Source organism: Physeter macrocephalus, chromosome 18, assembly GCF_002837175.3.
Source record: "Physeter macrocephalus isolate SW-GA chromosome 18, ASM283717v5, whole genome shotgun sequence".
Lineage (NCBI taxonomy): Eukaryota > Metazoa > Chordata > Mammalia > Artiodactyla > Physeteridae > Physeter > Physeter macrocephalus.
The window spans coordinates 36,190,774-36,207,029 of record NC_041231.1 but is presented as its reverse complement, the minus strand read 5'-3'; the positions used below and the strand labels follow the sequence as shown (position 1 = coordinate 36,207,029).

General features: G+C 41.8%; 1 protein-coding gene across 4 annotated transcripts in view; it reads right to left on the bottom strand.

The window, feature by feature from the left end:
• The window catches only part of DENND6A (DENN domain containing 6A), a 56,130-nt gene extending 40,982 nt beyond the window's left edge, over nt 1-15,148 (bottom strand). For all 4 annotated transcript variants that reach the window (XM_028478586.2, XM_007119166.4, XM_028478589.2 and 1 more), the window contains exon 1: nt 14,821-15,148. In XM_028478586.2, coding sequence (XP_028334387.1) covers nt 14,821-15,057 — 237 coding nt within the window. In that variant the 5' untranslated portion in view covers nt 15,058-15,148. The remainder of the gene's footprint in view (nt 1-14,820) is intronic.
• Nucleotides 15,149-16,256: the final 1,108 nt, after the last annotated feature.

The window sequence follows — 16,256 nt, the reverse complement described above, 5'->3', positions numbered from 1 at the left end:
CCACAACAGTGAGAGGCCCGCATACCGCAAAAAAAAAAAAGAATAATTTGGGACTTCCTTGGTGGCGCAGTGCTTAGGACTCTGCGCTCCCAATGCAGGGGGCCCGGGTTCGATCCCTAGTCAGGGAACTAGATCCCACAGGCATGCCGCAACTAAGAGTTTGCATGCCACAACTAGGGAGTCTGTGAGCTGCAACTAAGGAGTCTGCGTGCCTCAACTAGGAAGCCCATGTGCCATAACTAGGGAGCCGGTGAGCCACAACTAAGGAACCCTCGAGCTGCAACTAAAGGAGCCTGCCTGCCGCAAGTAAGGAACTCATGTGCCGCAACTAAGACCCAGCGCAACCAAATAAATAAATATTTTTTAAAAAAGAATAATTTACCAATTGAATTGCTAATAACTCAAAGTTTTTTGAGTCTTTTCTTTGGAAGCCTAAAATCTAAAGAGAACTTGATCTATATATAAGCTGGTAGCTACTTCAAGAAATAATAATTTTCAATTGATTCCAAGAAGTAATACAAATTACTAACTACTTATTAAAACAAAAATGAAAAGGAAAAAATGATCATCTACAATTTAAGAAATCTCAAAGGCCATCTTCCCACCATAAAGCCTATCCTATTTTCCTCCAATCCCTTTAAATAGTCATAGCACTTCCCTAGATAGGTCAGTTTAGTGCCTGCAGTGACCTAGCCACCTTCTGAGGGAAATTCCTGCCCCACAGCCCCACGAAGGAAGCAACACTAGGCCAGCACAGCTCCTGTCAGAACAAGCACTAGTAAACACCAGACCCAAGGGCACCCGCTCTACAGGCCAATCAACCAAGTGCCTAGATGGGGCTGGGTATGAAAATTCTGCCCAAGAGAATACCAGTGCTCAAGTGGGCCAGTACAGATTCTCTTGGGAATGTGAAGACGAAATGGGATTTGGAGCAGCAGGTTAGCTAGTGGCTGGTAACCAAAAAGAGAGGAAACAACACAAAGTGTAGCAGAACTGCATTAATACTAGGTTGCTAATGGGATCCATGGCTTCCCAGTTCTGGAAGAATCCATGAGTTCTTCTATTCCCCAGAGTTGCCCAGGTGCCTGAAAATCTTACATTTCCAGAAATAACATACAGTAATAGCACATTATAAACTGTATTAAGGTGGTTTCACATATTTATTTCATTTATTTAGTTCTCACAATAATAGACAAGGCTGGTAATGGTATCCCCACTTTACATATAAGAAAACTAAGTTAAGAAAAAAGATGGGGAGAATTCACATTACTGACCATCTTCTAGAGTTTTTAATTTTCACAACTCTGTCAATTCTTCACGTCTTTACAGAAGAGGGGACAAGTTCACAGTAGTTAAATAACTTTCCCGAAATTTAGCATCTAGTAAGTGCCGCAACCAGGACTTGAACTTAGGTCTGCCTGATTCCAAAGTACACAAGCCACCATTCCTCACTCCACCCATAGTAGCAATCATTAACACACAATCACAGCCCTCTTCCTCCCCTAGCCAGGATGCGGCATATAATCCTTCTCAATTCAGGAGTATGAGGAGGGTCTACAGAGCTGGTATTGTTACATGAAAACCACCCAGCATTCCTGGAATAGAGAATGACACTAAAGCCAATATTCGCTCTACTCTGCTTTGTATCCCATGTTCTGACCACGCTGACTTAACCTCTGTCTCCACAATTCATGAAGCCAAGAACCTGATCTGTTTTGTTCAACAGTCTATCTTCACACCTAGAACAGTTTCTGGTGCATAGTAGACACTAAAAAAATATTTCTTCAATCAGTGGATATACTCTCAGATTAGCTCTGTTAAACAACTCAGTACTTAGTAATATGAAATTCTTCTTTAAGTGTACATAGATCTTCCTTGCTTCACCTTGAGACCATTTTACTTTGTCACCTTTAAAGGAGAAATGGCAAAGATGCTGCATGCCGCAACTAAGACCCGGCACAGCCGAGTAAATAAATAAATAAATAAATAAATAAATAAATATTTAATAAATAAATAAAAATAAAGGAGAAATGGCAAACTTATAACCTATTTAGCCATATTCATGAAAATCTCTTTACATCTATGTTAACCTGGAGTTTGCTGGTCTAAAACATATTGAGAAGTTTAGTGGCCTGTAACAGCTTAATCTTAGACTCTAAATTCACTTTCATGTAACTGCCCTTCAAATTTTTATTTCCTCAAATTAAAATACCAACTCAAAACCAAATATACAAAATTCCATTTTTTATTACATAAAGATATCAACCATGGTTCATCTGGACATTGGTTTCCTAAGGTTTAAAATATTAGCAAGACAGTATAGAAAAAAAATGTTGGTATGCTTTACCCATATATTATCAGTACCTTGAATATATATATATAACGTGTGTGTATATATATGTGTGTATATGCATGTATTTAAGGGGCTTATATACACTCTATATATTTAAGTAAGTTAAAAGGATATAAAAACTACAGAACCTATCAAGTCTGTCTTTCAGGGAATTCCGTGGTGGCCCAGTGGTTTGGACTCCACACTTCCAGTGCAGGGGGCCCGGGTTCAATCCCTGGTCAGGGAACTAGGATCCCACAAGCCGCATAGCGCAGCCCAAAAAAAAACCCCACAAAAAAACAGTCTGCCTTTTAAAAACTCTGACTGTGGGACTTCCCTGGTGGCACAAGAATCCACTTGCCAATGCAGGGGACACAGGTTCAATCCCTGGTCCAGGAAGACTCCTCATGCCATGGAGCAACAAAGCCCATGCACCACAACTACCGATCCTGCGCTCTAGAGCCCGTGAGCCACAACTACTGAGTCCACGCGCCACAACTACTGAAGCCCATGCGCTCTAGGGCCCACACGCCGCAACTACTAAGCCCACGAGCTGCAACTGCTGAAGCCACACGCCTAAAGCCCGTGCTCTGCAACAAGAGAAGCCACCGCAATGAGAAGCCCACGCACCACAATGAAGAGTAGCCCCTGCTCATCACAACTAGAGAAAAGCCCGTGCGCAGCAGTGAAGACCCAATGCAGCCAAAAATAAAATTAAAATTAAAAAAAAAAAGTAAAGTAAAAACTCTGATTGTACTAGACTGTCAAATAGTATCTAGAATTTCATTTTAAGGTACTCTGTTAGAACTCCTCAGTATTTTATTTTGGAATATGATATTCAAAAAGAAACAATGCATATTTATATACTATAGCTACTGAAATGGCCACACTGTACTTAAGATCAGAAAAATCAGAAAAATTCAGGGACTTCCCTGATGGTCCAGTGGTTAAGACTCCATGCTTCCACTGCACGGGCACAGGTTCAATCCCTGGTTAGGGAACTAAGATCCTGATTGCTTCACGGGCAAAAGAAAAAAATAAATAAATGAAAATAGATTTTTTAAAAATAAAATAAAAAAGAAAAATTCATACTTAACTTTAAAAACCTCAACTCCCTATTTCAAAAACAAAAGAAAGAAAAGTAACTACTACCAAGTACCTGGAACTGCACAAATTGCCACAGTTACTAGACTTATTACCTGTGTACATACTTTATTTTGTTAAAAAAAAAAGTTTAAATATACGTTTGGGCAATCAGTTTAGTTTTAGTCAGTTAGCTCCTGATACCTATATGGGAAATAATCAACTGTGGATTAGCTCCAGGACCTGGAGATGCCTCTCACTTGAAGCTTCCTCTCTCCATAGCTCAAGTAAAGGCATCTCTGTTCCCCCAACCACTGGCATTCTGGGTGGCATTAAAGGGGGACAGAGAGCATCAACTAATGTCACTGTGGTTTTGTTACCTATGTTAAGATCTCCCATGTTACAGCAAATAAGGGAGAGGTGGCCAGGTAATAACCCAAGAGAAAAGTGAGTTTTATTTGATATAATTATTAAGGCCTAAAAATGATGTCATATTTCACATCATGTTACAATAGAAAAAATGTGTCTCAGAAAAATATTAATATATATACTGGAAAAGAGTATTACAAAATGTTTTAAATGGGTCTATTCAAAGGTACATCTCTCTGCATACATCTACATCTCTCTAGCATTCCCAACTCAGTATGAAAATAATCATGGTCCCAGGAGGATGAAAATTAGAAATACCAGCTAACTTACTGCCAGTGTCATTTGGACATGGGAAAAATCCATGCCTGCCATGCACTCAAGTTGTGTGTGAATGGGTGTCTACCTGATGCCATGTGACTTGGTATCTGTCTCTACTGCATGACCCTGCCTGGTGTCCCAGGCCTGACAGAGACTACATTTCCCAAGAAACCTTGCCTTGATCTCCTAGAGAAACATTAACTCACAAACAAACATCGTCATAACCTTGGGGACTTCCCTGCTGGTGCAGTGGTTAAGAATCCGCCTGCCAACGCAGGGGACGTGGGTTCAAGCCCTGGTCAAGGAAGATCCGACATGCTGCGGAGCAACTAATCCCATGAGCCACAACTACTGGGCCTGCGTGCCACAACTACTGAAGCCCACGCGCTTAGAGAGCCCGTGCTCTGCAGGAAGAGAAGCCACCGCGATAAGAAGCCCGTGCAACGAAGAGTAGCCCCTGCTCACCACAACTAGAGAAAGCCTGCACACAGCAATGAAGACCCAATGCAGCCAAAAATAAATAAATATTTTAAAATAAAAATAATAAAAATGAAACTGAAATACTGTATTTAAAAAAAAAAGAATTCCAAGTAATAAATGTAGAAGGAATAAGGAAAAGAGCAAATCACTATTAGAACACCAGAGTAATAATAGTTACTACAGGAAAGATCCACTTTTGGATGCTGAAATTAGCAAGCAAATTTGAGAAACAAGATACTGCACAGTCTCAAAGTATCTCCCACAAAATAAATATTTATTAATTATGAAGAGAAAAACAGTAAATTCACAGTGGATAAATCTGGCAGACATCATTTTAACCAAGTGATCAAGGTTAAAATCACCAATAATAAGACATTTTAACACCATGTACTCTTTGATATGATGCACCAAGAAGGGCACATCACGTCTGGGGTATTCTTCCCAACAATGCATAACCCCAGACTAATCATAGGAACATACCAGAAAAACCCAAATTGAGAGACATACTACAAAATATCTGACCAATATTCTTCCAAAGTGTCAAAGTCATGAAATATAAGAAAAGACTGAGGAACTTCCACAGATTGGAGAGGGAGTTATGACAACTGTATGCAATGCAGGAACCTGGACTGGATCCTGAAAAAAAGGACACTAATAGAAAAACTAGTGAAATTGAATAAACTCTGTTGCTCAGTACACAGCATCATGCCAATGTTATATTCTTAGATTTGATAATTGTACTATGTTTATATAAAATGTTAACATTAAAGGAAGCTGAATCAATTACTTTCGTAACTCTAAAATTATCTCAAAATAAGGTTTCTAAAAAAGTAACACCTCTACTTCACATCATATTCAAAAAGTAACCCAAAGTGGATCAAAGACCTAAGTGTAAAAGCTAAAACTATAAAACTCTTAGAAGAAAATATCGGAATAAATCTTTATGACTGTGAATTAGACAATGGTTTCTAAGCTATGAAACCAAAAACACAAGCAACCATAAATAAATTGGACTTCATCAAAATTTAAAGCTTTTGCACTTCAAAGAACACTACCAAGAAAGTGAAGACGAACTGCAGAATGGGAGAAAGTATCTGCAAATCGTATATCTGATAAGGGTCTAGAGTAAAGGATCTATAAAAACTCTTATAATTCAACAATAAAAAGTCAAATAACCCAATTTTTAAATGGGCAAAGGATTTGATTTGAAATTTCTCCAAAAAAGATATACAAGAGGGCAATAAGCACATGAAAAGACTCTCAATGTCATTAGTTATTAGGGAAAAACAAATAAAATTACAGTAAGATACCACCTCATACCTCTAGGATGGCTGTAATCAAAAGGACAAAGTGGTAGCAAGGATACGGAGAAATTAGGAGCCTCATACATTACTGATGAAATGTGAAAATGAAGTCACATTGGAAAACCATTTAGTAGCTTCTCATAAAATTAAACATAGAGGACTTCCCTGGTGGCAAAGTGGTTAAGAATCCGCCTGCCAATGCAGGGGACACGGGTTCAATCCCTGGTCCAGGAAGGTCCCACATACTATGGAACAACTAAGCCCGTGCGCCACAACTACTGAGCCTGCTTTCTAGAGCCCGTGCACCACAACTACTGAGCCCTCATCCTGCAACTACTGAAGCCTGCGAGTCTAGAGCCCGCGCTCCACAATAAGAGAAGCCACCACAATGAGAAGCCCACGCACCGCAACGAAGAGTATCCCCAACGAAGAGTATCCCCGGCTCGCCGCAACTAGAGAAAGCCTGTGCACAGCAACAACGACCCAAAGCAGCCAAAAAAAAAAAAAATTAAACATGGAGTTACCATATGTCCCAGCAATTCCACTCCTAGGTGTACATCCAAGAGAAGTGAAAAGCATACATCCACACAAAAACTTGTACACAAACGTTCATAACAGCATTATTCATCATAGCCAAAAACTGGAAACAATCCAAATTTCCATCAAATGATGAATGGATAAACAAAATGTGATGTATCCGGACTTCTCTGGTGGCGCAGTGGTTAAGAATCCGCCTGCTAAGGCAGGGGACACTGGTTCAAGTCCTGGTCTGGGAAGATCCCACATGCTGTGGAGCAACTAAGCCCATGCACCACAACTACTGAGCCCACACGCCTAGAGCCTGTGCTCCACAAGAGAAGCCACCACAATGAGAAGCCCGTGCACCTCAACAAAGAGTAGCCCCCACTCGCCACAACTAGAGAAAGCCCACGCGAAGCAACAAAGATCCAACACAGCCAAAAATAAATAAATAAATAAACTTATTTTTAAAAAGTGATGTATCCATATAATGATGTAAAACTCAACCATATAAAGGAATGAAGTACCAATACATACTACAACATGGATGAATCTTGAAAACATACTAAGTGAAAGAAGCCAGACACAAAAGGCCACATGTTGTATGATTCCATTCATATGAAATATACAGAAAAGGAGAATCCACAGAGACAAAGTAGATAAGTGGTTGCCAGGAGCTGGAGGGGAAAGGAGAATGGGTTGTGACTGAAAAAGGATTTAAGGGAAATTTGGGGGCAGTAATAATATTGCTTGTTGACCTCTATGGTAGTTGACACGGTATATTCACTTTTTGAAAATTCACCAAAATACAGATTTAGGATTTGTGCACTTTTCTACATGTGTGTTAACACTTCAATGAAAATGTTACTTACTTTAAAAAGTGGAGGGCTTCCCTGGTGGCGCAGTGGTTGACAGTCTGCCTGCCAATGCAGGGGACACGGGTTCGTGCAGCCCCCACTCGCCACAACTAGAGAAAGCCCACGCGAAGCAACAAAGATCCAACACAGCCAAAAATAAATAAATAAATAAACTTATTTTTAAAAAGTGATGTATCCATATAATGATGTAAAACTCAACCATATAAAGGAATGAAGTACCAATACATACTACAACATGGATGAATCTTGAAAACATACTAAGTGAAAGAAGCCAGACACAAAAGGCCACATGTTGTATGATTCCATTCATATGAAATATACAGAAAAGGAGAATCCACAGAGACAAAGTAGATAAGTGGTTGCCAGGAGCTGGAGGGGAAAGGAGAATGGGTTGTGACTGAAAAAGGATTTAAGGGAAATTTGGGGGCAGTAATAATATTGCTTGTTGACCTCTATGGTAGTTGACACGGTATATTCACTTTTTGAAAATTCACCAAAATACAGATTTAGGATTTGTGCACTTTTCTACATGTGTGTTAACACTTCAATGAAAATGTTACTTACTTTAAAAAGTGGAGGGCTTCCCTGGTGGCGCAGTGGTTGACAGTCTGCCTGCCAATGCAGGGGACACGGGTTCGTGCCCTGGTCCGGGAGGATCCCTGGGCCCGTGAGCCATGGCCGCTGGGCCTGCGCGTCCAGAGCCTGTGCTCCGGAACGGGAGAGGCCACAGCAGTGAGAGGCCCGCATACCGCACAAAAAAAGAAAAAGTGGAAAAAATGGCCTGAAATCACAGTATCCTCAAGTCTAAGATTCCCGCTTGCTCAAGACTGAAGTTAAATTACGCTACTAGAAAACTTGATCAGTTTGAAAATGGAATGGACGGCAAAGCATTTCTCAAAAAAAAGTAAAGTTTAGGTACGGTTTTCCATGTTTCACATCATTCATCACAGTAAGTACAAAAACATAAAGTACTTGTGAAAGAACTAACTAGACAGGAGAACGTCCCAGATTATCTCCAGATTATATAATTTCATAACTGAATCAGAGATTAGTAACACCAAGGAAGTAAATAAGAAGCTCAGGAGGTCACTAAGGTTTTAAACCTCAAATCATAGAACTACATCAAGCTACCACGAAGTGCTACTATTTCACAAGGAAATTTAAAGGCCATTATTAGTACCCTGCAAATCCTATCCTAACATTCACTGTTGAATGGTCTACCTTCCATGCTAGACTGAAAACTCAATGAAGGAAGGGATAATCAAGGCTTTATCTCCAGAACATACCATTGTCTGGATATGGTAGTTGCCCAGTAAATATCTGAATAGATGGTTCAATGAGACAGTATAGCAGCATGCAATTATACACACCCGTTTCGGTTAAAACAGTGAACATGCTGAGGATCAAATACTGAGGCTATGGGTCACCCAGAAGAGAGGAAGAAACACGAAAACCTTTCACACAACTGCCTTTATCCTTCTCAGAAAAATAAACAGAAACTTTTCTAAGATAAAGAAAACTGTGCTGAATACTCCAGGTTCCACCCTGTTAGGGGATAAGGGGGAATAAATAGGCAGTGACTCAACAGAAAAACAGAAGTGGGAAAAAAAGGGGAGTCAATGCTGCTACCTGCTCTTTTAAAAACGGCATAAGTTTGCCTTCACCCAAAAGCACGGCTTTATCTTCAATTTGTTAGAAAAAAAGTAGGGGGGGATCAGCAATGAAATGATTATAAATTGTCCTGCTTTTTATAGATAATTTAACTGGCCTGAAATTCTTTTCACCAAAGAGGTGAAATACAAACTATGTACATATACATATATGTATGTACACATATATGTACATACAAATAGGCTATGTCATAGATTATCAGCGAAGTGAAACCTAATAAACTTGATTCCCAGAAAGTGCTTTAAGTACTTGTGACTGACACAAGTTTAGCTTGGATGATTCACATCCAAAGCTGTGTATTTTTAAAAATAAATTTAAGGCAAAATATTAGGAGTGAGGGAATAGCCAAGATAGTCCCACACTGATTATTGAATGTGCAAGGACACTAATTATAAAAAAAAGGGGCTAGGGACTTCCCTGGTGACACAGTGGTTAAGAATCCGCCTGCCAATGCAGGGGGCCCGGGTTCAATACCTGGTCCGGGAAGCTTTCACATGCCATGGAGCAATTAAGCCTGTGCGCCACAACTACTGAGCCTGTGCTCTAGAGCCCGCGAGCCACAACTACTGAGCCCACGTGCCACAACTACTAAGCCCGTGTGTCACAATTACTGAAGCCCAAACTCCTAGAGCCAGTGCTCCACAACAAGAGAAGTCACTGCAATGAGAAGCCTGCGCACCGCAACAAAGAGTAGATTATCAGCGAAGTGAAACCTAATAAACTTGATTCCCAGAAAGTGCTTTAAGTACTTGTGACTGACACAAGTTTAGCTTGGATGATTCACATCCAAAGCTGTGTATTTTTAAAAATAAATTTAAGGCAAAATATTAGGAGTGAGGGAATAGCCAAGATAGTCCCACACTGATTATTGAATGTGCAAGGACACTAATTATAAAAAAAAGGGGCTAGGGACTTCCCTGGTGACACAGTGGTTAAGAATCCGCCTGCCAATGCAGGGGGCCCGGGTTCAATACCTGGTCCGGGAAGCTTTCACATGCCATGGAGCAATTAAGCCTGTGCGCCACAACTACTGAGCCTGTGCTCTAGAGCCCGCGAGCCACAACTACTGAGCCCACGTGCCACAACTACTAAGCCCGTGTGTCACAATTACTGAAGCCCAAACTCCTAGAGCCAGTGCTCCACAACAAGAGAAGTCACTGCAATGAGAAGCCTGCGCACCGCAACAAAGAGTAGCCCCCACTCGCCGCAACTAGAGAAAGCCCGCGCGCAGCAACGAAGACCCAGGGCAGCCAAAAATAAAAAAACAAAATTTAAAAAATATTTTTTAAAAGGGGGGCTAACATATTGGGCATGCATTAAATGACAGATATTAATTTTTACATGCTTTATCTCACTTAGTACCTCCAACAACACTCAGGATATTATTTTGCCATTTTATAATTGAGGAAAATGAGACTCAGAGAACTGAAGAAACTGGTCAAAAATCAGACAATTAGCATATGTTCAACACCCCAAAGCTGGTACTCTTTTCACTAGATTGATATTCTGTCCAAAAAGTTGATATAGGTCATAGCCTTCAACAGGGGGAAAGCCACCAATGATTTCTCGATTCTTCTAAAATTGGAGTGGGGGGTGGAGAGGTTCAAGAGGTAATCTCAAATTACAGATGTGTCACCTCCCATGATGTTCTGTGAGTTCCGTGAGTTCACATGATTTAAAGGCCCTCAAAAAATGAAGACCATCTCTAAGGAATTGTGTACAGGTGGCAAACAACTCTTCACACTATGAAGAGAAAAAGAAACTACTAAATATCCAAATAAGGGAAAATGGTTAAATAAATTACGGTCCATAAAAAAATATTTATGAGGACTCTTTAACGATATGGCAAATTGTTTATGAGAATGCTCATCAGTAATGGCAGACTCTTACAGCAGACCTATTTGGGGGACTGCTGCCCAGACCATGCTTTCAAGCGTCCCCTCCTTTTGCAGGCGTGAGCCTAAGTGGCCACTACAGTTACTGACACAGTCTCCTTACCGCAACTGACTGAACAAAAGGGAGCACCTGACCCATGCTGAACCAATCAGATACTCTAGTATTTGAATTAAGCTTCTGCCTGGTTCCAGAATACAAAAGTAGAAGTTTGGCTAATATCAGTACCGTGGAAACCGAAAGTCAAGTGAAATGGGGGAGCAGAAATTGAGACCCTTGCAGAGGAAACCAGCCTCAGCACAGAGAATAGAACAGACATGCAAAGAGAAGCAGAGACAAAAGACCACACAGCTCCACAGAGACAAAGGCAAAAGCCTGGGGCTTTCCAAATCCCATGAGGTTCAACCCTGCTTCCTGCAACTGGTTCCAAAGGATTCCTTACAATCAATTTCTCTTCACTTAAATTTATTTGAGCAGATTTCTGTTCTTAACAATCAAACTAATCCTTGACAGATATAAAATTATATAAAGACAAAAAGCATTAACAAAAATGCCAAGTATTAATCTCTTAATATAATTATGAGTGATGTTTACTAGTGTTTATAATTCCCTTTCTTGCCAAGTTTTCAACAATGAACATATTATTACTCAATGAGAAAAAAAAAACTGGAATGAGGCAATTCTGGATTCAGATAATTAATTAAGGCTTTATTATAAAATCAGGTAATTTCACAGAGCTGGAAGTGACATAGAGTATATAAAATTCAGAGGATTTCAAACCTTGTTCCAGAGGACCCTTAGTGTCACTGTGGTGATGCCAGAGCCATCTCAGGGGAAAAGAAAGAAGGTGAGCACACCTCCTGTAGTTAACACCTTTTGCAGTCTCTTCCCAGCTCAAAAGACCCCCTTCACTGTCCCCTTCTTCTAGGGCAGGGTTCCCAGCAGACATTTTATGCAACACAGACCACTCCTCCAACCACTCAGGTCTTCAGCTGATTATAGGAGAGCGAGAATCTGCTCCAAACCAGGCCTGAGTACCTTCCTCTGGTGTTTGGAATGAGAATGACATTCACTCTCTTCACTGAAGTGGCTGAAAAGGGCAACTTCGCCATAAAGATCACAGAAGCAGAGACGCTAGTTTAAAGGAGAGCATGAAGCATGAACAAAATCCATAAAACAAGACCATAAACATGTTTGAGACTTCCCTGGTTCTGAGCTCTAGACATTTTCTGGAAGTCCCTCTAGGTTTGTACCTTGGACATCTTGAAACACCTCTGTGGCCTTACAGCAAACGTGCCTTTTCTCCTTCAGCTATAGCTTAGTTTCTGTCGTCCACAACCAAATATATACACACAGGCCCCATTTCAACCAGATTAGCCACTGAGGTACATCTGATTTTCATCTACCCAGAAAAAAAGTTCCCCTACTTTAAAAAGAATACTGATTCTAGTACTTCAACTTCATTTTTCTAGCGAGAGAACTAAGGTCCAAAGGCCTCATCTTCACAAAGCAAAAGTTAGGGGTTCTCTTCATTGAAAATGAAAAAGAGAATTTCAGTGCTTCCCAAATACAGACTTACCTAGGTCTTACTGAGTCCAAGGCACTGTTCCGAATGCTTTATCAACATTAACTTACCGAACCCTCACAACAGTGCCATGACATATGCACTGTTATCCTGTCACAGAGGAGTGTGAGGCTCAGATGAGCTAAGTAACGTACCCCAAGTCACACAGATTCAAGCCTAGGCAGTCTAGCTCTAGGGTCTGAGTTCTTGGTCAATATTCTACATTATCTCTTTAGTAGGGATTTAAGCTTAAATAAGTGGTATTGTTTATGCATTTTAAATTTGCAACTGGTACTTTCTATCATGGCAGAACTGACTTCTTAAGTCTCTCTCAAGCCTAAGGCTAAATGACTGCATTTCTGATAACAAAACTGAGTTGGAGGATATACTGTCCAAACTTAGTTTTTAACCTATTTAATTAACTTCCTTTCTGAATCCCTATGGTTGTGCATTATAGGAAGGAGGGTGGGGCTATTATGTCATTTCTCCAACACAATTCTATACTTACCTTCTTGCCCCATTACAGCCACCCCTCCTGTCCATTTTTGGCCTGGATATGGCCATATTACAAAAGTGAAATATATTTTCAACTATTTTGTTATATTAATTATTAATTTGTATTCCTTTTTCTTCATTTTAAAAGTGGCAATATTCTACATTTCTCAGGAAAACAAAACAAAATTAAATTGTGTTGCCTCTCAATGTGTTTATCTTTCTTGGGATCCTTTATTAGGGAATCTTCCCCACCCTCACCCTGCACTTTCTAAAATCAGTGATTCTTAACCTGAGGACAATGCAACAGAAAGTCCATAAATGACCCCCAGATAGTCAATGGAAGCATATACATGATTTTGTATTACCATTTTCCTAAGGGAGAGAGTTCATGAAGTTCATAACTTATCTGCATTCTGGACCTTTTAAAAATGTGAAGAACCAAAGACCTAAAGAAAACTCTGTGCAATAGCATATACTATGGGAAATGAAATTCAAAACAGTCTCAGTGATTCACATTTTTGTAGCACCTCAGTACTTGCTAAATATTGTTTATTAGGTCAGAAAAAAACATACACGTTATAAAGAATGCCCAAATGGTCAGAGTCCAAAAGGATCTCCTTTATTCAAAAATGTAATCGACTACAACAACTCAATCCTATGCTTTCTGATTAAATCGTATTTTGCTATACATATAGCTTCAGGTTAATATGTCAGTGTAAATGATAGATGACATAAATCTCTACTTCACAGTCTTTGGGAACTGTTGTTTCCATCTCAAAGTACTGTTCATGTATTCACTCACCCTATCAATTTTTTATTGAACACTGTCACGTGCCAGGCACTGCATTTAGCCCTAGCTGCTGGTGTGATTAATTCTTGGTTCTCCTCTAAATTGTAGTCTTACTCTATAAATATAGGTTAGAGTATATCTTTCTATACGTCTGCCCAGCAACCAAGATAATGCCTAAATCTTAGTGGAAACTTAAAAGTGTATTGAGCTGTGTAATGATAAAACACAGAGAAGACAGGCTAATACACACTCCGCACTAAGAAATACCTCCCTGGCCAATTTTCATAGCCCACTCATGCCACTAAAGTCAGAATGAGATGATTCATTAAAATCTGTCATTGCCACCAAAACAAACAAAAAAAATCTTCTCAACATAGGTCCTTCTGACTCTGACTACGTTTTTCTTGGCTACATAAAGACAAGCAATCTCTTACGCTACAAAAGGAACCCTAAATAATGTCAAGATTACAAGGCCTTTCAACAATGCGCTATAAAAATGGAAAACTTGACAAATTCACAAGCGAACGATTTTCCTTATGTTCATCTTGCTATTAGCTTTCAGGCCGTCTCAGAAGCAACATCAAGAAATAACAGAGATGAGGAACGAAAGGAGGAAAAGGAGAAAACCCCTGCTGAGACAAGCATTTCGGCTCAGGCTGAATGGAATGCTCTGAGAGTCGCTGCAAATGACCAAAACAATCCATGAGTCTAAAAAAAGTTGGTTGTGTGAGGTCTGGCTATTATAGTTCACCATATGTCAGGGGCATTGTTTGCTTCTTGAAAAAGTCCCAAACATCCTGCCTGCAGTCTTCTCCGGGTGCCGCTAACCATTCTAGTTATTCCTGTGACACCGGGTTAAAAAAAAGACAAGAAAACAGGGCCATCAGCTAGTATTTAGGAGGGGCCTAGAGAGAACTTTTCACCCTTAGCCACAGCCCACGATCCTCCCACGGGAACTGCCTCTGGACCGCAGCCCGGCAGACGGCGGAGGAGCTGCCGGCCACGCCCGGATGCACAGCGAACAGGGTCCAGGCCGGTCGGCCCGCTGGCCACAAGCTCTGCTGGGGCTGCCCCAGCGCGGGGACCGGGACGGGGCGCGGGGCCCAGGTGCGGCCGGGCCTCACCTCCACGGCTTGGCCCAGCTCCAGGTCGAAGCCCACCACACACACGCAATGCAGCCAGGCTGAGAAGCCGTCCCAGCGCAGCAGGCCCCGGCTGCGGCCCTCGTCCTCTTCAACGTCCTCTGGCGCGTCTCCCGCCGCCACCACGGCCGGCGCCTCGCGTTCCTCATCCGCTGCCCCCGCCTCATCCAACGGCCCGCGGGAGCCGGGCCCCGAGCCTGCCAGGCCCCGCAGAGCCATCCGCCGGCCCCTGGCTGTTTGCGCCGCCTCCACTGCGGACCGCGCCACAGAGCGACCTCGGCTCCGCGCAGACGCAGCCGCAGCTGCCGCAGCCGCGGGGGACGGGCTCGGCCGGGGCGGGGCCGCGGCCCATGTGACCCTGGGAGCCCGGCTCTGCGTGGGTCCTCCTGTACCGCCTCCCAGAGTAAAAGACGTCGCGCAGGCCCTTGACTGGGATTGTGAAGCCTGCTCTAGAGCCTCATTGCTTTAAAGCTCTTCAAGACTGAAGCAGTGAATCCTGGACTCCTCCTTCGCAGTCCAACGACCAGGGAATGAATTATTCTTGGAATGACACCGTTCATAATAAGGTATTATCAAATTGTTAGAACATAATGGTAACGGTGACTAACATTTATTGAGCACTTACTTTGTGTCAGATGATGTGCCAAGCAAGTATTTGCAAATATTACTTCATTGAATCTAGTAGGTAGACATCATTGTATATTTCTTTTCAGGTAAACTGGGGTTCTGAGGGGTTATGTGACTAGCCGAGCAAGTATTAATTAAAACTCTGATGCAGGCTTACAGTTCACTCAGGCAATCTGCTGACAGAGATCTGTACCTTCATTAAACAGCTCCCTCTCCACCAAGCCCCTCACACCTTTCTTGGCCTGGTTGCCTGTGACTCACTCAGCACTCATCCATCTCCAGACCTTTCTGGAACACCTCTACAACAACCTGTGGATCACTTTCTCTCAGCAGGGGTCTAGTCTCAGGCAGCTTAGTGTTCTTGGAGATCAGCGTTGGGCTGGTCACCCAGGAGGTGCTTAGTCTGTTGAATTGTTACTGATTATGGGTCCAGCGTGGTGCTACAGACTAGGATTTATTTAGCACCTACTCTGCTGAGCATAAACTGCAAAGTGGAAGTAAATCAGAAACACACAATAATAGCCCAATAGAGAAGTGAGTAAAAGACAATGAATACTAACTTACAATAAACGTGTTTTTAAACAACCGCACAGAGCTTCCCTGGTGGCGCAGTGGTTGAGAATCTGCCTGCCAATGTAGGGGACACGGGTTCGAGCCCTGGTCTGGGAGGATCCCACATGCCGCGGAGCAGCTAGGCCCTTGAGCCACAACTACTGAGCCTGCGCGTCTGCAGCCTGTGCTCCGCAACAAGAGGGACCTCGACAGTGAGAGGCCCGTGCACCGCGATGAAG